Genomic DNA, 21,539 nt, shown 5'->3' with positions numbered 1-21,539 from the left:
GGAGCAAGAGGAGCTCACCCACATCAAAAGCCACATTTTCTGTTACCCATCCTTCCCTTTCATGGCCCACACAGTTCCTGGAACAGCTGGCCTTTTCCAGTTCTCTGGCTCTTTCTTACCTTCCTGTCACTCAAATCTACCAAACACACTGTGCTATTTCTTTGTTTTACCTTTTTAAATAACCTACTTAAAGATGTGAAAAGATTCTTATGCAGATCCAGGAAATGTCCACCGTTTTATGTTCTGCAGCTCACACCACAATGCAGTTCAATGTCATGCTTTTTGTTTAGAGGCACACCAACACCTGAGAACCGTACAGTTAATTTAGATTAAAAGAGGGTGGCCATTCTAAAGAGAAACAATTACTTTTAAATAATGGAGCACTTTTACTCCAGAAAAAGTGTTTTAGTGTAGTCAGCTTAATGTGGTCACTATTTTCAACTCCTTTCCCTTTGAAAACAAATCCTAAATCAGTCTGAACTACTAAAGATTCAAATCTACCTTAATCTTACTCTTTAATGTGGTATTTTTTTTTTTAGCTACTTTAGCAGCTTTGGATAATACAGTAATATAAACATTATGTATGCAATTTGTTACCACATTCTGCATAAAAATTACAAGCAGCAAACACTTCACTAAAGTATTTGGCCTTCTGGCTCCTACATTCGTACCCCAGGCCCAAAGGTTTCTTTTTCTTCAGAAGTGTTACATAAATAACCAGTAAGCAACAGAAATGCACTTAACTCTGCAGTATCCTGTAATTCACAGCTGCACAAATAATTACAGCCCTTCTCAGGTAAAACCTCGCCAATTTAAATGAGTTTTCTCTGAGCAAAGGAGGACAGAAATCCCTCTGAGCGATAAGGAGATCAGCAGAAGAAGCCTTTACAAGTGTTGAAACAGTCTGATCCACAGGGTATACAAATGCTACCTGCTGGTGACAGAAAAAGCACGTTTTTCAGACTCTGGATCAAACTCTATTGAATTTTGAATGGTATTTTCCTGCATCTGTTCAACAGAAAAGGGTCACTTTTACCCTGACAAGGTAACCATTTCAGCATTCCAGTGTTTGTAGGAGGGGTTTAACTGGCCATGCTTTTTGTTTAAGACCAATCAATTCCCACTCCCTGCCTCTGATTCCCTGGTTTGTAAGATCACTTACCAGCAAAATTTGATTCAGGCCCTTACAGAAAACAGCATTGTTCATTTGTGAGCCAGGCCTGTGAGACATCACAGGATTTTGGAATCAGACCTTTGTTTCTGTCTAGTCAAGGGATGGCTAAACATGGAATGATATAAAACAGGGTTGGTGGGGACTGATGGGGTCATCAACACCATCTCCATATCTCCAGGTGGGACCAGTTTTGCCTAAAGAATTCTTAGCAGCTATTTCTCTGATTTATTCTTAGGAGATGTCTGTGTGAAAGTGTTAGAAAGGTTCTTTTACATCTGGCATGCATCTTCAGTTAAAGACATCATTATAATACTGCTCCTATTTTTCAGGCTGTAAACATACAATAAATTACTAAATCTGGTAGTATATAAATTCACATTTGATTTATTAACTCCTGATAGCAGTTCCTCTTTCTGCAGAAGTAGTTGACTAGTGGCATGTAATTTAAGACATGCCCTACACTACTACAGCAGCTGAGACCTACATTATCACAACACTCATTTTGTTTATGTTATTTTTTTTTTCCCCACGAGAATTGAAGCAAAAGTTGTCATTCATTCCCCACAACAAGGTTCTAATTTTAGGGGAAGGTCCTAGGAAGGGAGGAACATCCTTGAACTTACAACAGTAGGAATACTTTTTGCTGCCTAATGTTGCCATGAGTAAATTCTGAGCCACAGAATGTCACTTCCAAACTAATGTTTTCTCTTTTTGGTGATACTTCAAGGAAAAAAATACAGTCAGTTTTCAAGGCACTCAACCATTTCTGGCAAGTTATCTAGACTGTCTAACAAAAGCTAATTTACAATGGGAGGTGTCTACAACAGGCACCATTAAGTCTAGAGCCATGAGCCTGACTTCTCCCTGTACATCAATTTAACAAGATTATGATGTAGAAGGGTACTGTACTTCTGTGTGAAGTTCAAGGCTTTTTATCCCAAGAAATTATTCTCTATTCTTTTAGCTAATGCACAGTTAGGTTCTTCTAATCACTGTTCTTATAAGAAGGCAAGAAAATGTAATTAATATATAGACATTTGCAGGTAAGTAGCTAGTACCTCTTTTTTAATTCAACTTCAAATCAAGGAAGGTTCTAATTCAGATAAGGTAACAGATTCATCTTCCTAGTGCTCTTCCCATGCAGAGTTTTGCAATTGTAACAGTAAATGCATAACAAAAATATATATTTATATGGGAGAGAGACCTATAGTGTTCTCAAAGTGTGTAGCAAATACAAGTGGTTTGTGTACACAAAAGTAGAAAAAGCAAAGGTTGCCTCTCCCTACTACTTCAAACAGTGAATAAATTACTTTTCAAAGTTTTTCTTCTTACTTGACTAATTCTCAGCCTGATACAGATACCAAATACTAAAATCTTTTCAATGTTTTTAGAGGCAAAACCTATCATTATTATTTTGTGACTTGACAATTAAATGTGATACTTGAGTAAAGTGAAAATTTCAACATTTGAAGGTTGCAATCTTAAAGAGAATATAACATTCACTATCACCACAGTTCGTCACAGACCAACATTGCTGGGTTTGTTTGGGGTTTTCTGGTTTGCCTTATGGGAGATATTTTTTTTTGGTTGTTTGGTTTGGGTTAGATTCAGGTGCTATCTTTTCTATTTCAAGGTTATTGAAAGGAGAGGGAAATGGTAGAGAACAGTCCTCCTTCTGACTGAAGCCAAACTACAGGATCCGCCTGGAAAGTTTTGAGTATTAGATTCTCCTTAGTGAATATTTTTTAAGACAAAATGAGCCATCTAGGAACCAAGAACATTATTGCACTTGCAATCTTTTAGGTTCATCTTCCATGAAAATATATTTTATTTAATTTTTAATAAACTGATTTTCCTAATACCAATTATTCAGTTTTCTTAATGTGCATTCTTTGTTTAGGTTTTTTTCTTAGATCAAACTTAGATCATGAGATTTTTTTTTTTTGATCAAACTATTATCACATACTGACCTGCTCAAATGTGATTCATGTTCACTAGAGCATAGATCCACAAAACTATAAAGTCACATACTTTCCAGATAAAATAACTGTAGCTCATTCTGGTTTTACCAAGTCTTCTTTGGGGCATGACAATATCTTAATGTTTATGAATAACAATGCTTTTTTTCTGGCTGCAGTCTCAGTTGCTTTCATACTGATAAATGTTAAATATTAATTTAGGGACCTATCTTGCAATCTCTTCATAACATTAGAAAGATCAACTTCCAAAGATGTTTGTGCCTAAGGAAGCCAACAGAGATGGGTGGGAGAACTCAAAAGAACAGGCTTGTGTTGCAATTTGCCAGTGCTTCAGGACTCTGAAAATCCCACCATCTGCAGCTAAGTGCCTCAGAAAGCCTACCTACTGTCCTAAAATCCTCTTCTGTGCAAGCTGGTGTGGATGGGTTCTACAGGTACTTATGAGTGTGGTGTACCAGAAAACAGCAGGCCAGAGAGGAGGAAAAGAACATTAACTAATTCCCAGAACTATTAAGCTCTGGAGACTAGTGGACCTGCTGAATTCATGAGAACTGATAAAAATCAAAACACCAAGAATCAGCCAAATCTGCAGAAGGCCACCAGCACACACTAGTGTCAATAAGAATGTATGTAACTTACAACACATCAACGAAGGTAGTGCCCCTATAATTAATCAAAGACTACAGGATCATACGCACACCTGATGAACCAAAAGACCTTCTTGGTACTTCATGAACACCCAACCAGAAGTCACTGATGCACAAGTGATGCTTTCCTTTTGTGAGTAAACAAGTGTGATTGGTCTCCCAGATGTTGCTCCAAGCAAGTATTATGAGCAAAAGTGAGTGGAACTGTGTGAGGGAATAATAATAGGACCAAATTGTTGACCAAATTAATAAAACACCTGAATTAATAAAAAGTGTTCTAACTAATACTGGTTGTGGTCTGTGCCTCCCCTAACTCAATCCTCTATCAGAGAAAAGGGAATTTATAGCACTCCTTGTTCTGATGCTCACTATGTAAATGGCTCTGCTTTTCCCCCAAGAGGAACAAGCAGTGTTAGCAATGCCTATGCAATCTTTGATGAGAAGAAAATGAACTTTTATTTTTTTAAATACTTACTTGGTAGGGATATAGAGTGACACCATTTGTTCTTGACAAAGACCAGGTGCCATCAAGGTACTGATGAGCCTGGATAGCCACAGAGTTGAGAACATTACCATTGCTGGGGCTGGTGGCCATTTGAAAGCTGACCTTGGCTTGGTGTCCAGGAGAGCCATTTTTCTTCTCCACTCCATTGACAATTCCTAGAGTGTTGGGTTTTCCACTGTGTTTGTTGGCAACAAAGCCTGTATAATTAGATGTAGCATAAGGAGCAGGCATATATGCCCAGTCCCTGGGCTGCAGGCTGCCCATGTGCCGGGGACTCACTAACGTGGGGATATTGGAGAGAGGTGGAGGAGAGCCTGGCGAGGCATCGTAATGTTCTGAGTTGGCAGCCTGCTCCAAGGTCAGCACCATCTGAATGGCCTCTTGCTTCAGCTGGTTCAGGTGTGTAGCACAAACATCACATCTGTTGTCCTTCTCATTCCATGCCTTACGAATGGTGTTGGGAACTTGGAGTTTGTCATGAATCACTGAAGAGAAACCTGGATCCTAAAAATCAAACAGAGAAGGGAAGGGGAGAAATAGGAGAGAAATGTTTAACCACAGTCACCACAGTAAAACATTATTACTGCTGATTGGGCATTTCAAAAGCCACTTTATGAGATAAACTTAGAATGCAAACAAAGGCTATTAGATACAGTCAACATATGCCAGCAGCACAGTTGAACAAAAATGAGAAACTAGATTGTGTTTGAAAGAAAAAAAAATCTTTTACTGATAAATGGCAAATATTATAATTCCAGTGCAAGTGCTAATGCATGGCAAAGAGAATGAATTAACCTGCTTCACACCACTGCCCCTAATTTCTGGCTTGAATGGAATCTACTCTTAGTTACACAGGTGAGATTGAGAGCAAATCCACTAAAACCAGTGTGCTTGTAGCAAGGTTCATAAATCCATCTACTCATCAATGCCAGCTTTTGATACTCATAAAATCCAGGAAATACTCCGCAACAAAGAAATGTAGAATTCCAAAGCCTACCTATAAAGAAAAAAGGAAAAAACAGAAGTACCATCACTCTCCCAAAATCCTTTTCAGACTTCAAAGTAGATGGATATTTGATAAAGTTTAAGAGATTTTCAGCATTTCATTTACCAAGAAAACACTTTTCAGACAGGAAAGACACCCTTTCCATTAATGAAGTTTTCTACCACTATTTTCAGTATCTACTGACAACAAAATTTAAAAAATATTCATAATACAGAACATATATATGGTCAATAACTTGTAATGAATTATTTTCTTCATGGAAAGCATAATTTTGTTGCAAAACCATGTGATCAGGGTTTAAAACCTCTTGCCTCGTATCCTTACCTCACGGGTAGATCTTTGAATATCAGCAGTGCTCTCCACAGAGCAATCAATATACTACCCTGAGCTGACCGCAGTCATTGAATGCTGCCCTAAATTGCCAAGTGCTTCAGTAAGTTGTGAAGCCAAACAGGAATCGTAGCAGGGGCTTATTACCAAACTTGCCTGCTTCTTACAGTATCATGCAGATTTAGAAACACACAGTAATGACGCGTGTGTTTTACAGAGTGAATGACAGTCATAAGATGGAAATATTTATTGGAAATTTCTTACCACATTTTTGTGGTTTTACAGATCAAGCAGGACAGACTTTGCCTATCCCTCCTTAAGACTGGAAGAATAGAGGGGGTGGGTGTGGAGGGGAAAAAAAGAAAAAAAAAAAAAAAAGAAAAAAACCCCCACACAAATAGACACCACCCCATCAAGTAATTTGATGAACTCCATGCCATCCAAGATAGACAAATTTCTTGTCTTGATAGTCTGACTGTGCTGGGAAAGAATGGGTAGGGGGTATAATATGGGGAGGGAAAGAAGTCATCGGTAAAGGGTCATATTCATTATGATCCATCTTTATTATATATTCCAGCATTTTATTTTCACTGTTTAACTACTGTGAACAGCTCCTCAGCATGCAGTGATTAATTGATTCATAAATTATGGTGCTTTTCTATGTACAGCAGCAAAAGAGCAGTTCTAGCCCCAGAAGCACAAGAGAGTCATATAAGCTGATGGGAAACAACAGGAGGCTGAGATCTGATCAAGCCTCAAGCTGGTCATTTCTATTCTATGCACAAAGGGGGTCAGAGCAAAGTGTGTCAGGAAGGCAAGAACTGGATTCTGCACCAACTCTCCCCCCTTAACCTTCAGAAAAGGGACTGGTTGAAATCAAGGGGAAAAACAGGATGCAAAAGATGTCAAATCTTATTTTCCATCCCAGACCATAACTAGGTCAACAGATCACATCAGATATAGGCACCCCATCCATGATGCCAGGTATGCAGGGAAGGGACTCTATTTTCACGATAATGAGCTAGACAAAGCTACCTACATCACTGAAGTGAAGTGTGGGTCTTCTTTCCAGGCTGCTCCATGTCAGTCCAGGAAAAATCCTTGCCAGCTCTTTCTTCAGCTAGCTAATGCCACAGAGCTAGCTGTTGTTCTTTAGAAGTCAACTTTCCCTTAGGCAACTGGGCTTGAACCCAGGTAATTATATACAACATTCAGATCCAGCAGCAGTTCAACGTGGAAATTCCTAATACTATGATAAATATTCCAAGGAAATAAAGCCTTCTCTAAAGTAAGCAAATGTCAGTATGATATAAATATTCAAGTAGCACACCAACTTTAAGGAGTGCTGGACAGCAGTGAATTCAGCTTCATCTCAGTGTTAAAACAAACATCAGATCATTTGCTGATACAACAATAAACAGAGAGAGAGGGGGAAGAAGGGAAAGAAGACTGTTCCTTCTCAGAAGCAGAAAGGAGGACGACGGGCACAACCTGAATTGATTACTCCCAAGATTGGTCCTACTCATCTATCAGACTCTGCTAGATGGATAGCTCAACGCTGGATCCAAGTCTGGAACATGAAACAGAAAAGCCTACAGGACAGCAAACAAATTTGGAGAAATTCAGGTTCCAGAAACACATTAGTCACATTTTGTTCTCAACACAAAACTGATATAGCCTAAAAGAGAGTTTACTTTCTTATTGTGCAGTGGGCAGCTCCACAGAAGAGCCAGCTGATAAGCCCGCAACACTTTTAGCAGGAAGGAGGCCAAAGCTGGGCAATCACTACACCCTTGCTTGAATAACAGGACAATGTAGCTACATGGCACTTTGTTTCAATATTCATCTGCAAGCAATCATCTGCACACATTCCCCTAGGAATGCCTATTACTTCAATAAACAGTATCTCGTCCCATATGCCATAGTGATGGGCAACCCTCACTGGATAAGCACTTGGAGTCAGCTGCACTGAGGAGTTGGAAAGGTTATGCTCACTACTGAAACTTGGGATGTCTAAGAAACTCCATGTTCCCTGGCATGAGAGCAGATTTGCTTATGAAATCTGAGGCTGACACTGCAAATATAATTTATATTTTGGTACTCATTTCCAGGCCTGATAGAACAAAGTACAGTGACACTGAAAATTGAAACAGAACTTAAAAAAAAAATCACAAACTAGTTTGGTTTGAGTTCAGGGCAAAGGTTCATGATGGTTTCTCTTAAGACTGTAATAGTTCACCCATCTTTAGTATAAACAGCATTACTATAAACTCCTATTCCTATAATAAACAAATGAAGGCATGTAAGATGTCTGAAAGCTTCATGAGATCAGTCACAACACAGACCATAGTATAAATGCACAAGGCAAACAGTGAACTAAACGAAGTGCATTCTGAGCTTTGTTGCAAGGAGCCTTTTCACATTACCTTTGAGTTTTCAAGCTCAAGTAAACACCAGTTCCAGCTATGTGTGGTTGTTCACTTCTCCACTGTAACCAGCTAGTAATTAATGCCCCAACTTTTGTCCTGAACTAAAAACCCCATATAGCAAAGACAGAAGAGGGAAGGAAGTTTTTCTTTTTAGAGACCCATCATAGACAGGTATGCTGCAGCATTCTTGCTTTACCCAGGGAAAATGTACCCAGCAAACAAGCACTAATTAAGAAGCACTGAAGTACACAGACAGCTGTACCAGGGTAAATACAGTTCCCCCCTCATGGAGGAGGGAGAATGGCACTACTGTATCGTCCTGTAAGGTAATACAGATGCATCCTCCTCTCACATCCCTTCATAGATCTGTACCTTGCTCTATAGTTTTCATGACATCTTAACTCCATCACTAAGAAAGCAGACTACAAACAGAATAATCCTTTCCTTCCTGCTATCCAGCTCAGTGCCCATCTTCCTCAACAGAGAAACTAAACAACTTTCAGCATGAAGTACAGTCTGTTTCACACATACATTTGCACAAAGCTCCCAAGGAGACATGATGCAAGGAGGTGGAGCTCAGCTGGTGGACAGAGATGCAGGCAACAAATAGGACAAGCGATTTGCACTTTTGCATGTTACATGGAACATAGCTGATCACAGATTCACTTACAAACACTTCATATACATACTACTTTTTTGCAAACATAGAGCAGACAAACACTAAGACATACTCTAAGATTTTGTGCACAACTGAATTTGATTTGATCACCTAAAGTCTACACAAGCTAGACATTGTAACCCTATGTCATTATCTCAAAGAAAACTCAGCTATACAATGGGTCTCAAGACCTTCTTATCAAATTGTGTTCCTCAACACCAATATTATTCATTGCTCTTCAGGGAAAAACAAAGCAGTCAGTACTAACTAAATCAAAGCTATCAGCTTATGCTTGAAGATGCTCAGATAAGACTCATGGAGTTCTTTTGTTTCCAAAAAGGTCCAAGCAATGACTGCTGGTATGTAATCCATCACACAAGGTGAAAGGAGAAGCAGGTGAAAGCAACAATCAAAGTTCTGCCCCAGAAGAAGTGTGTTTTCCAGACTCTCACTCTCCACAGGCAGGGAGTAAAAGAAATAACTACGAAACATTAGTAGGAGGGAAGCCTTAACCCTGATTAAAAACATATGTTTTTTTACATGACTCTGAAAACATCTCTGCCCTAAACACAATCCTGTTAGTCCATGGTTGATCTCTATTTAGAGGGAAAAAACAAAACAAAAAACACACTCTTCTGTTCTCCTTTCTCTCTTGAGGATGTACTTTCCAGCTCAATAAAGAGATTATATTTGTAAATTTACTTTCCAGAGGCACTTGGGCTATTTTCCAAGTGATTCTGCACCCTAACTTAAACATATTCTATCATCTTCTATGCTACATTTCAGATATTTGCTGTTTTCAGCATTCCAGAGCCCCAACAGTTGAAAAACATCTCCTCACTGTTACAATGGCATCACTTCTGTTAAAGCAAAAGTGTGTTCAAATAAACTGAAGTCAATGAGAGTTTTTCCTCAAATAAGTATGACAGGATACATAACATGACTATAAATTAGTAGCACTACACTATCAAGCTGAGCTGGGAACCTTTGGATAAAAATTAGTTACCTTTTCTAAGACTTAATCATTTGAATTATCTGAGGTGGCAGGACCCCCACTAGCACAAGCCGTGGTTTAGTAAGTAAAAGGCCAAGTTGCACATAAGCAAAACCAAGGGGGAAGTGAGGTGGTCCTCTTTTTTTATTGCTCTGCATATGGCAACTGACACCTTCTCTGGGCAAGACCACACTGCCTTACCCTCTCTGTCACTGAAGACTTCCCTCACACCCAGCATGTCGTCCTCACACAAGCCACCCATTACCACTCCCAGCTGAGCAAAACTTTCTCATCTTCTTTGCCAGAAACGGAGAACCTATTTCCCTCTTATCTTTTTGAAACTCCCTACCCAGCAGTACCATTCCCCAGTAAGCACTGTTACCACACACTGGGGAGAGGAGAGAGGAGGCAGTCCCAAACTGGAGAGCTCTAAGTCAGGAACTAGGGCAGAAGGAGACACAGAGGTCATGAGGAAAGCACAGTGGAATAAGGAGGCTTTTTACTTTAGCCTGTTTCCAGCAAGCCCTTGCAAAAAACTGTCTTACCAACTTCAGTAAAAACCTCTGCAGTGTTATCATATCCCAACTCTTTTACTATTACAGTTTTTGTCCCTAAAACTTGAAGACCTTCTTTATGCTGCTGACTTGAGCCTTCACTTTGAAAAAGGACATGAGAGTGCTCCCTGTCCTACAGACAGTATCTCCAGAACACATCTAGGGGACCAGTTCTTTTCAGGGAGCAGGCAAAGGAAAAATCAAATCTTAATCCTGTCTAGTGTAACCCTCACATTACTATTTTCAAGATGTTTTTCTTGAGCTGGCACATACTATTGACATCTGGACTGTTATAATTTAACATTTGTCTGTATAAACCAGCTACTCTACAGCCTGAAAATGTGCTCCTTTGGTTTAGGCTCTCTGTTTTCTTATCTAAAAGAGACAGAAAGTCTAAGCAAAGCTCACCTTACAAACTTGCAGCAGCAGAAAGCAGAAGAGAGAAAACCCTGGAAAAATAAGAGGATTAAAAATGGGTAAGAAGAAAAACAAAAAGTGTTTTCTAATTGGTCCATGGATTGGCTTATGGCTCTGGTGATGGGTCAGCACTGATGGACTTGCAGCTGTACACATCTGGCACACAGGTGTTTGTGTTAGCATTTGATAGCCAGACAGCAGCCAGATTTTCAATTGGGTTGAGAAGAAGAGATGAAATAGCAGGAAGAAAATCTAAATATCCATTCAGTGGTGCAAAGGCAAGCCTTGCGCAATGAGCTCTGCTATGCGGTTGTCTAAAGCTCTGCAGCCTGGACTGAACCTCTGGCCACAGCATACACAGGGTGTCCTGGAGGGAAGCTTCTTCCACAGCTATGTGGTAGACAAACTCAGCTGTTGCCAAAAGGGCAGAATTTGTCAGCACCCTTTTTATAGCACAAATAATAGAAACAAACTCAGATTTGGAGAAGCCTCATCACTTGTGCTGGAAAAAGCAGCAGCTCCCATCTCTCCTCCTTGCTTTGTATTTTCCTGGCTGAATGTTGAAGGATTGCATTTGCTTTCTTAGCCACCAGGGCACACTATGAGCTTGTGTTCAACTGACTATTCACCTTGACCCCCTAGTGCTTTTCTACATCATTGCTATAAGCAGTCCTCTGCCATGCATGCAACACAGATGTGACACAGATGTATCATAGATGTATTTTTGCTCAAGTTTCCAGTCGCCCCACAGAACTCAGTTGCTATTGCTCCCTCAAGTAGGGACCAGCTACAAATGTGACCTATTGTCAGAATTAAATGCTTTCAAGAGCTTATGAACTGTTAGCTTTATCAACCAAACATTCAGTCTCACTCCTCACCATAGTGGCAAATGTGATACCTTTTTTTCATAAAATCCTTCTGATTGCCATTCTCAAAGACATTGGTTTTTATTGTTGATATCCTGTTACCCACCCTTTCAAACCCATCTGGGATAAGCATGAAGCATGACTGACCTATAATTACATGGGCCAGACCTGTTAAAATACTGGAATAATATTATTTTTTCTTTGATCTTTTCAGACTTCCCCATTATTCCAAGCTTTGATAAACATCAAATCATCAGATCATTTGAACATCTTTGAGTAACCAGGCTACAGTAGCAATTACTGTTCTGACACACCTCCACATTTTCAAAGTTTAGCGTGCTTTTCCTGTGAGAAGTTCTTTGATGAATGCCAACGCTGAGCTACTAGTGACACTGTAACCAGTGATTTCTCAAACAGCTGTCATACCTGAAGAATAGTAACTAAATATCACAAGTGTGAAGGTCAGGACAGTATTTGTGACACCTATATACTTACTCTTCTCCTGATTTATAAAGGTTTGTAGCAAGCTGAAACCTCTTGTAACTGCTTTTCGGATGTGAGAATCATATCCCTTTTATTTTAGGCAAACAAGCATTAGAAAAATTGTGGGTTTTATTTCATAACCTCGCATTCTCAAAAGAGCTATTCAGCATGTAACATTTTTTATCAAATCTGCTCTGCTTCAGCACAGTTGACAATTATCAGAGAATCAAACATTTTCTGCCCTACACAGCTTAATTTGTACCTTTTTTTAAGAGAACTATTTCTGTGTGCTCACTCTTATGCTTGTCTCTCTAATAAACATTAGTATCTTTAAACTGCATGCCAGATCACTCTTTTGGAGGGAAAAGAAAAAAAAAAAATCAATAGATTTGTAAAGGTTATTGTCAGATTTTACAGTGGGTAAAGAGCTTTGCCTTTGCATGTCCAACCTCCCTTTTGTTGTTTTTGGTTGGTTGGTTTTCTTGGTGTGTTTGGTTGTTTTGGGAGGTTGGGTGTTTGTTGTGGGGGTTTTTGTTTGTGGGGGTTTTTTTTCTAAGTCGCTCAGCTTTTGGATACAATTTCACCAATTTCTCCACTTCACACTGAGGTTCCAACCTGGTTCAGCAGAGCTAATTTTCATTTGTCTTGGATATGCTCTCCTTAGCAACACACTTGCAGGGTCTCTTCTCTGGCACTATCAGATTCTCACCCTTCTCAACTTGACTGGAGAGGAGTTAAGGTCAAGGATATGGATCGAATAGAATTAGAGCATTGCAAGCCTTAAGTACAGCACTAACTATGGTCAGTTAAAACCTGAAGAGTTTTACTGCAGTTTAACAAAGCCATTTGAAATTCACACTGTCAGCTGACTTTCTTTCACATCCTTGAATATGACAACACCAGGCAACTCAAGTAATCTTAATCTTAGCAAAACTGCAAGTAAAATCCTGCCCACTTTATTGAAATCGGATGGAGCTTATCTGCCTGCCACCTAGGAACCAGAATGAATTTTGTTCCTAACCACTGGGAAAGTATATCACAAAGACAACAGTCACTTCACAGTGATAATGAAGTCTCTCCCATGCACATTCAGAGATGCACATGAAAAACTGAAATTTATTTGCCTCTTCTCTGTGTTTTCATTTTGCATTGGATAGATAACATTGTTAAATACATGTAATTTGGAAATTTCGGGAAGTGTCCCCTCTGCACTGATTCTCAAATCTTTGTACATGTGAAGCATTCAAGCTGCATACAAATCTGCTCCTGTTACTCAGCGACAGTCATCTCTCACAATAATATTGACTGGGGATTTCCACCAGCTTTATCCTGACTGAACTAAAGAACATGCACCTCAATATCTGCAGAGCTATTACACGCTTTCTTTAGGAGCTGTTTCCTTCATGTGAATGCACCCAGAAGCAAGTGAGTGGGCATCATGAAAGCTGGAAAGTTAGTTAAGACCATGAAGAACAGTCCCAGATCACTGAGCAACCCTTGAGAAGATATCTACTTAAAGCTGATGGTGCGAATTATTTTTTTTCCAACTAATTTCTGACACAAATAATTTGAAGGTCTACTAACAGGGTCAGCAAAACTATGAAATTGCTGGCCTAGAAGATTGCCCCAACGCTATTAATGTGTCATATGCCACTCTGCTTTCCGAAAAGACTTTATGCTGTGTTTTGGGTGGAAAGAAGTTGCATAAGCAGCTCTGAGGTTTGACAGCACCTGTCTGAAACATCCTCCTTGACACATACCAGGCCTGCAGTGGGCTGCTGCTTTAAATAGTAGCCACATACCAGGTGCTGACAGCCACTTGCTCCACAGGCAGCTCATGTCCCCTGCTGTCTAGCCATACAGGCTCTCATAGTCTCACTTCGATCTGCTCAATCTTTCCCTCTCAGTAACATTTGGCCTGTTATCATTTACCACCTCTTTCTCACCCCAAGCCATTCACCCACAAAAGGGCTACGCCTCTTTCTCTTGCCTCAGGATTCTTCAAACTCCCACCGTATCAAAGATCAAACTATATTTCAGTGACTCATTATCTTGGAAATCCCTGTTTTTTCCTCAGAGGGGGAAAAACACCACCATCCTGTTCCTTTCCTGCCAGCAATACAATGCCAATGTTCCCGCCCCTGGTTTGTGCAGCCTTTTGCGTGTCCAGCCTCAAGCTCCCCTTATCAGGTACACAGCTCCCAAACCCAGATACCCTTTGACCCTTCTGCTGCCCCTCAGATGTGACATTCTGCCTCACTCTGTGCACTAATCCCAGCTCCAGGTTAATTGATACCATACTTACTGCTTTGGACGTGCATGACATTATTCATTATTTTTATTAGCACTTGGTTCTGTTTTTATTAATAATGTGAACTGAGAAAAGAAAAATCCCAGCATAGCCCACTGAAACTTTATTCTAACAGTTTTATATTATCTCAGGGTGGGTTACGTTTGCTTATGAAAGCTCCTCAGCTTTGATGTAGTACCAGACGGTAACCAGATAGAGTTTTGTATTTATAGCTGTTCCCATTCACACAGTTATATTAATAGGTTGTTAATGATCTAATTATCAAATTGTCTAATTATGTTTTTGTTTAATTTCTTTTGTGCACATGGAATGCCTTGTAATTACTGCCTGTGATCCCTGGAACCCCTAAAATGAGATGTAACATATCAAAGACTTCTCTTTGCAAGTGAAATTTGTGTATGCAAATACACTTCTCTCTTTAGAATTTTTTATCACTTCTAATGCCCCCATATTCTACGCAGTTCTCATGTACAATAGCATAGATACATTCATACCACTTGCATGCTTGCACAAATATATTACAGATCTATTAAAACAAACAAAAATACACCACAAAAGTTAGTCTTTACCTCAGAGAGTGCTGAGTGCCCCCAACCTCCATACAGCCAAAGAAATCTAAGGGCATTAGAGCAGCCATGAAAGAACATTTATTCTACCTAGTACACAGAGCAGGATGCAGGAGCACACCTCAGCTTTTCAGCTGGGAATAATTTCAGGCACAAAAGTTATCTACAGGTTTCCATGCCAGTTGCAAGATCAGCTTATATTTGGTTAGCATGGTATAAATATTTGGAGTAGGCAAAGGGGAAGAGAAAGAAAAAGCAATAACAGAAAAATATTAATGAAAGTGACAAGAATTTGCCAGCTCTCAGTGGGAAGAGAATTACACTGTCATGACTGTCTCCCATGGAGTATGAGGATAAACTGCAGTGTGTGGGATACATTCACACCAGGCAAAGCTCTGTTCTCCGGCCTTGGGGCACTTGCACTGTTGAACTATGCCAACACGGCTCAAGTGGTAGAATGTGTGTTATGACAAGCCCGTAACACACAGCCTTTTTTTCTCGAGTCTGCTGCAAACGTATCTGCTAAATTTCATTAAACTCTGTGTGGGTGTGACTTTCTACACAAGCTATGAACTAATCTGTATACTTCAGCATATGCTTCAGCTCCAGTTCAGCAGACTCTGTCTGCATCTGCTGAGGCAGAGTTGGTGGAAGGGATTGCACAGGATTTGGTAGTTTGTGCCAAGGACAGGTGCCAGAGACTGGGTTTGAGGGGCTGGTGAGTGCTGGAAGATGGATAGGGAAGATAAGAAACTGTGGTCAGGATGGAAGCTGTTGGGCTGCTGAGTGTGGCTTTACATAAGAAAATAGCTCCAATTCCACTCACTGTGGCTTTTACAGATGCCAAAGGTCCTGCTTTTGGCTGCTCTCACAAGGTGATCCAGAAGGCGCCTACCACACCAGCACCGACTCAAGCTGACCCAGCTGTATGATGCAAGGCTGCTCTGAGGGAAGGTACTGGTTTGAGTCCAGACGCTGACAGGTCACTTGGCTGCCAGGCAACTGGTGAAGTGGGTAAAGCAGAAACCTTAATGAATCTGAAGCCAATTGAAGTTGGTATAAAGCACAGTATGATTCTGTGGGCCTTGATGAGCCCCCTGTAAACACTGCTGCTTCTGAACACTTACAGCCAGGAACGAGCAACATGATCTAACATTTACCATAGTGCTTCTCCCAGCTGGTAAATGCTCTCTTTCAATACATATCTTTACAGTCAGATTTGTGACACTGGGGAGCTTTAGAATACAGCTAATAACCTCTTTTGTTGTTGTCACCTATTAAAAAAGTACATCCCAAACTCAAAAAGCAGGCACTGCTTCAGTTCAGGACTATTGGGTTTGTTCAAAAGCCCTCACACTGTGCAACCCCGGGTTGTCACAGCCTGTATCCCATCCTCCTTACCCTCACAAAATCACAAGCAATTCAAATGGTGGAGGATGCAACAGGGCTCAGTTGGAAAGTGTTCTTACCAAGGTCTCAATGAAAGCATTCAGAGCTGAAGGAGGCCAAACACTCCCCCCCCTACATCCATTGACTGTGAACAGAAGCCTCTAGCCCATGCTGTGGGACCACAGGGGACAGGCACATAATGAGCCCTCACTGCCAAACAGCATGGCGTTGCTGGCCCCCAGTGACACCGATCTACAAGTGTGGGCTAAAAACATGCCTCCCCTCTCACCACAGCTCACGTTCTGTCCTGAATAAGCTGACTGCTGACAAGCCCAAGAGGGGATCAGCCTCTTGACTTGTGTGGTCTGATGAAGGCTAAGATTACAAACCTTTTTCCAAATAGTCCCCAAGTGAGCCACGCAAAAAAAAAAAAAAGAAAAAAAAAAGAAAAAAAAAAGGCGGGCGGGGAGGGAGGAGTAAAAGCTTCCAGTAAAGCCTGGTAACATTAGCCAGCCTCAAACCAAAATACAATATTCCTCAGGTTACACTGTCAGCTGAAAAGCTCTCTAACCAGCAGGGAAGAAACTGGATTTCCAACCTTTGCAAAGATTAAAGACACTGATCGTGACATCAGACTAACACAGGGCTCCTTGTGTACCCAGTCACAGCATAATCAATAGAGAAAAGGGAATGACATCTGAAAGGATGAAACTATCCATTCTAGAGACAGCCACTGCTCTTGAATACACCAAATAAGGCTACTCAGCCTCACCATCTACCCTTGGGCATCTCCTGCAATTAATCTACAGATCAACTCTTTTGCTCAGGCTTCAGGTTCTCCGCTACTGATTCAGCTCTATAGATTCAGAAATCAAACCCCATTTAAAAAAAAAGCTTAGACATACTCCCTTAGACAAAAATTATTTATGATCAGTAGAGTAACCCAGTGGCCTCTTAAAACACCTTATAAGAATTTCAGCAGCCACTGATTAAGTCAACATGTTATAAAATCTACACACCTGCATAATTCGCACAACCAAAAAAACCAAAACAACAAAAAGCCCACCACACTACTTTTTGTTATTTATTGACAGACAAGCTGACATCTAGATTTAGATGGGGGGGGTGGGGCGTGGCACGGAAAATGTAAATGAGCAGTGTCAACATCATCCTGGAAAGACACTTCAGGGAAAACAGGAAAACAACACAGGGAGGTAAGAAACAAGGAATTGTTACTGTACTGGCTTAAATTTATTTTTGTCTGAGTAGCTGAAAGCTACGTATCCAGAAAGAAATGAGTAAAGAAACACAACTTCAATTGTGAGATAGAAAACTCTCCTACTACTGCATTACCTTATTTTCCTTAATTTAATTTCCAGAGGCTGGGTCTCATTAATTTAAATGTAATATTAGCCACTATTTACTTCTCATGCATATCTGTACTCCTTCTGATTCACACAGACCTGGACAATTTCTTCAGAGATTGCTTTGTTCTTCTGTGAAGCAGATGAGGCATGGGCTAAGGAGCACAGTGTCTCGGAATTGGCACCAAATCTTCTGCTACAGCATTAGAAATAATGAGAACCACAATGAGATGGAGACAGAGTGAGAGTGGGAGGGCAGAAGGAGTCAAAGTAGATCAGCAGTGATTAAAGGTGCCACTGTGGCTTTAGGCTAGATTCAAAGCATGGCAATAGGAAGCACCGTGCTTGTGCTTTGCAGGCAGCTCCTAGAGCAGTCTCTGGAACCTGGACCTTGGTGCCTGCAGTCCTTAGGTAAGCCATGAGGAAAAACACAGACACAAGAGCAGTGACACCTGGCAGAGGAACCACATAACTTCACAAAGAAAAGCTACCAAACACGAGGTTGTATCTTGCAGTTATAAACACCCATATCTGTGTTCCACCAGGATTCACTCCTTAGATCCTCCCCAACTGCTAAGGCAACTGCACCATTCTCTCCACACAGCAGTAAGGCTGCACCCTCTTCGGCCAACAGCACTTGACAGAACAGCTTTCTGGGGTTTAAAACCTCCATCTCCTCAGAAGCTGTACTGTCTACATTTAACAGGACAAGATAAGACACATCATCTATTCTTCTTGCAGAAGGCGTGCTGCTGACCGGCCATCAGTGTTACTTGTTGGCCCCAATCCCAGCTCACCACAAGCAGATGTTCTGGTTCAGGTGAAGTCAGCTCTGCCACCCCCTCTCCTTCTCCACAAAGCTGAGATCAGGGAGATACCGAGGAAAAAGGCAAGTATGAAGCTGCAACAGGAAAGGTGGGGGAAGGCTGCAGAGCTGGGAACTAGTGAGAGAAACCACCCTTTGCATACTGTGATGTTGTAGCCTTAATCCACTTGTCTGGTAGAAACTCATCTTAATTGTTGAGAGCAGTGGCCTGAGCTGGGAACCTGAGTTTCTCCAGGCCTTGCTGGACACCATGTATAGGTTGTTTTATGCCAAGGCTGCTTAGTACAGGAGCACCCAGTCAGAAGGACAAGTCCTTTTGGCACAGGAGTGTCATTTACTTGGCTCTTGGCACACACCTCAATGATCTTGCATGGGAAATGATCAGTTGTCATGAGGCATCAACACAACCAAAGCCCAGTCCCCCAATTCAACTGACCTAATTTAATACATTCAAGACCAGACTTCCAAATCAGAGATTGCCACCTTATACAGCTTCTTGAAATTCACTACTAAAAAAATGGAACAGAATGCCCATAGTCAGCCCTTCTAGTCAGGACCAGGACAAGGGACAGAGACTGCCCTACAATAATCCACTTCTTACTTTGTATTTACTTTTTCTTACGAGTAGGATAAGACAGCCATAAGAGCCCTAGGACATTGTAAGACTCAAGCTAGCAAGAATACCAAATATGTCCCACAGAAAAAACAAACTGCACTTGCAAACTGGGAGCTGCATGTAAGGACCCAATTCCTATGTGTAAGCAGACAACGGCCCCACTTTTATGTTTAAAGTGTAGGGGGTTTTTTGCTACCCATACTTCAAGTTTACGAGTGGAAATATAGTTGCATTGCACAATCAAATTGCTCTCTTTTTTTCATTACAAGCATTTTAGCTATTTTTGCAGCCATTCGTACAGTTTGATATTAATAACCAGAACTATGGCTCCAGCTCACAGTCTCTGTCTGAAATTATTTTACATATTTTTATCAACACCACACAAGCTACATGTAAGGTCTACAAGGCTTTTCTAGAAGCGATACTAGAACACTGGGATCTTTTTGTTTTATTAATATTTACAGAGTCTGCATTGGGGACTCCACTGATTACCAGAGGGACTTGCAGTCTGGAGTAACTGGGAAGTCCAACGCCCCCTCCCTCCCCTTCTCCCACAATTTTAAATGCTTCGGTGTTCTCAACTAAACCCTGCATTTAGTATTGTAATTTAACTCACTCTCCCATGTTACCATCCATAGAATGTTTTCTGGCATGCTCACAAAATTCCACCAGAGACCTTTCTTGGCATTCACTTCTATAGCATTTTGTGAATTTATTATGCGAAACTTAAGGGACATAGAAAGAGAAGGATTACAGAGACATCACTTGGTATCCAGTGCAAATATAACTGTAATGAAGTTTGATGCGTGTATATACAGTCAGAGTTTTTTATGGCACTTTTTAAAAATTAAACATTGAATACACTACTGCATATTAAGGTCATTTTATTTCTAGGGAGAGTTATACCTGCACAGCTAGAACATGTTACACCATCTTCCATAACAGATGTGAATCTCTGATTCCCCACCCCACCTGCTGCCCCTGTTCCCAGCCAGGCTTTGTATACAATTGCTTTCACATTTATTCTTGGCAGTAATGTCAGCCACGTCAGATGCTTAAGGTGTTCCAGTGCTCTTACACACAAATAAGGACTGAAATGTCTCTGTCCTGAACTTTGATATGACTAGTTCCCTCATGTTCATATTAACATTTTTAAAATTGACACAGAACATCTCCTTTACTGCTTAATAACAAAGTCAGCTTTCAGAGGACAACATAAAAAGACATCTCAAAGGTCTGAAGACAGTATGAGTAATTCTTCTTGATCACATTTAGAGGCATTTATAACTTCAAGAATAGAATTTGCAGTTCAATGAATAAATAATTCTGTCTGCTTCCAGACAACATCAGCCCCAAACAGATAAACACAAGCACACGCACTTCCTATACTCTCCTTATCAGAGTCCCCAGTTCTGTCTGAACCAAGAATGCTTGGTAGAATCTGAGTGAGGGAAGCAAAGCAACAGAATCTCAGAACAGTTGAGGCTGGAAGGGACCTCCAGAGGTCAGCTGGTCCAACCCCCTTGCTCAAGCAGGGTCACCTAGAGCAGGCTGCTCAGGACCATGGCCAAATGGCTTTTGAGTTATCTCCAAGGCAAGAGACTCCAGAACCTCTCTGGGCAACATGTGTCAGTGCTAAGTCACCCACACAGTGAAAGTGTTTCCTGATATTCAGATGGAAGCTCCTAACACTTTATTTCATTTCTTTTAGAGCAATTCAGATCTGTGTGTGGGCTATGATACCTGGCAGAACAAACTTAGCAAACTGAGCAAGGTGTTAAACTCATCCAGAGTTCAGACCACCATTTGGGATATGATTCCTAAAGATTCTCCGTCATTAGTCATACTCGCTATGCTGGCACCTGGGAGGCCAATGCGAAGACTCATCACAGCAACCACCTCTACTAAAAGTCATCCTCCCTTACTTCCCCAGAAGAGGAAATCCTCAGGCTTCCTTTGCTGTGACAGAGCAGAGATCACCTGTTGTACATGGAAAACTGGGCTCAAAACACATGTGATCATGTCTACTGTCAAATACATGGTGGCACACTCCAGAACAGGAGCAAATGTGCAAACTGGTGCAGTGCAGCCCTTCAGTAAATACTCTACCTGGGTGAGAAGCAGCCATCGTCCTGCTGACAGATCCCACTAGATCTGGGACACTGCCTTAAGTCTTAAGCCCATTCTTGACTCAATGCATTAAAATGCCTTTCAGGTCTCATCTCCAGAAAGTAATTCTTACATCGTGTTTCATTTGCAGCTTTTAGCACATCACTCACAAGAGAAATCCAAGAAACAGGTTTCCTAGACCACTATGTGCAATGTGTGAAACAGAAAGGATTTTTTAGGGTAAAGCAAGTAGACTGCAATCTGGTGATGCAACACGTAGTCACACAGGGCTGTAAAGCACTTCCACAGGGAGGGA

The 21,539-nt window shown here is 40.9% G+C and overlaps 1 protein-coding gene across 1 annotated transcript in view; it reads right to left on the bottom strand.

Annotated features, from left to right (window-relative positions):
• The window catches only part of KIF26B (kinesin family member 26B), a 295,352-nt gene that overhangs the window by 200,939 nt on the left and 72,874 nt on the right, over positions 1-21,539 (bottom strand). The window contains exon 3 of the mRNA XM_065631902.1: positions 4,276-4,809. Coding sequence (XP_065487974.1) covers positions 4,276-4,809 — 534 coding nt within the window. The remainder of the gene's footprint in view (positions 1-4,275; positions 4,810-21,539) is intronic.

Source organism: Caloenas nicobarica, chromosome 3 (genome assembly GCF_036013445.1).
Source record: "Caloenas nicobarica isolate bCalNic1 chromosome 3, bCalNic1.hap1, whole genome shotgun sequence".
Classification (NCBI taxonomy): Eukaryota; Metazoa; Chordata; class Aves; order Columbiformes; family Columbidae; genus Caloenas; species Caloenas nicobarica.
The sequence above is the reverse complement of the archived record's forward strand: the minus strand, read 5'-3'. Positions and strand labels throughout refer to the sequence as shown.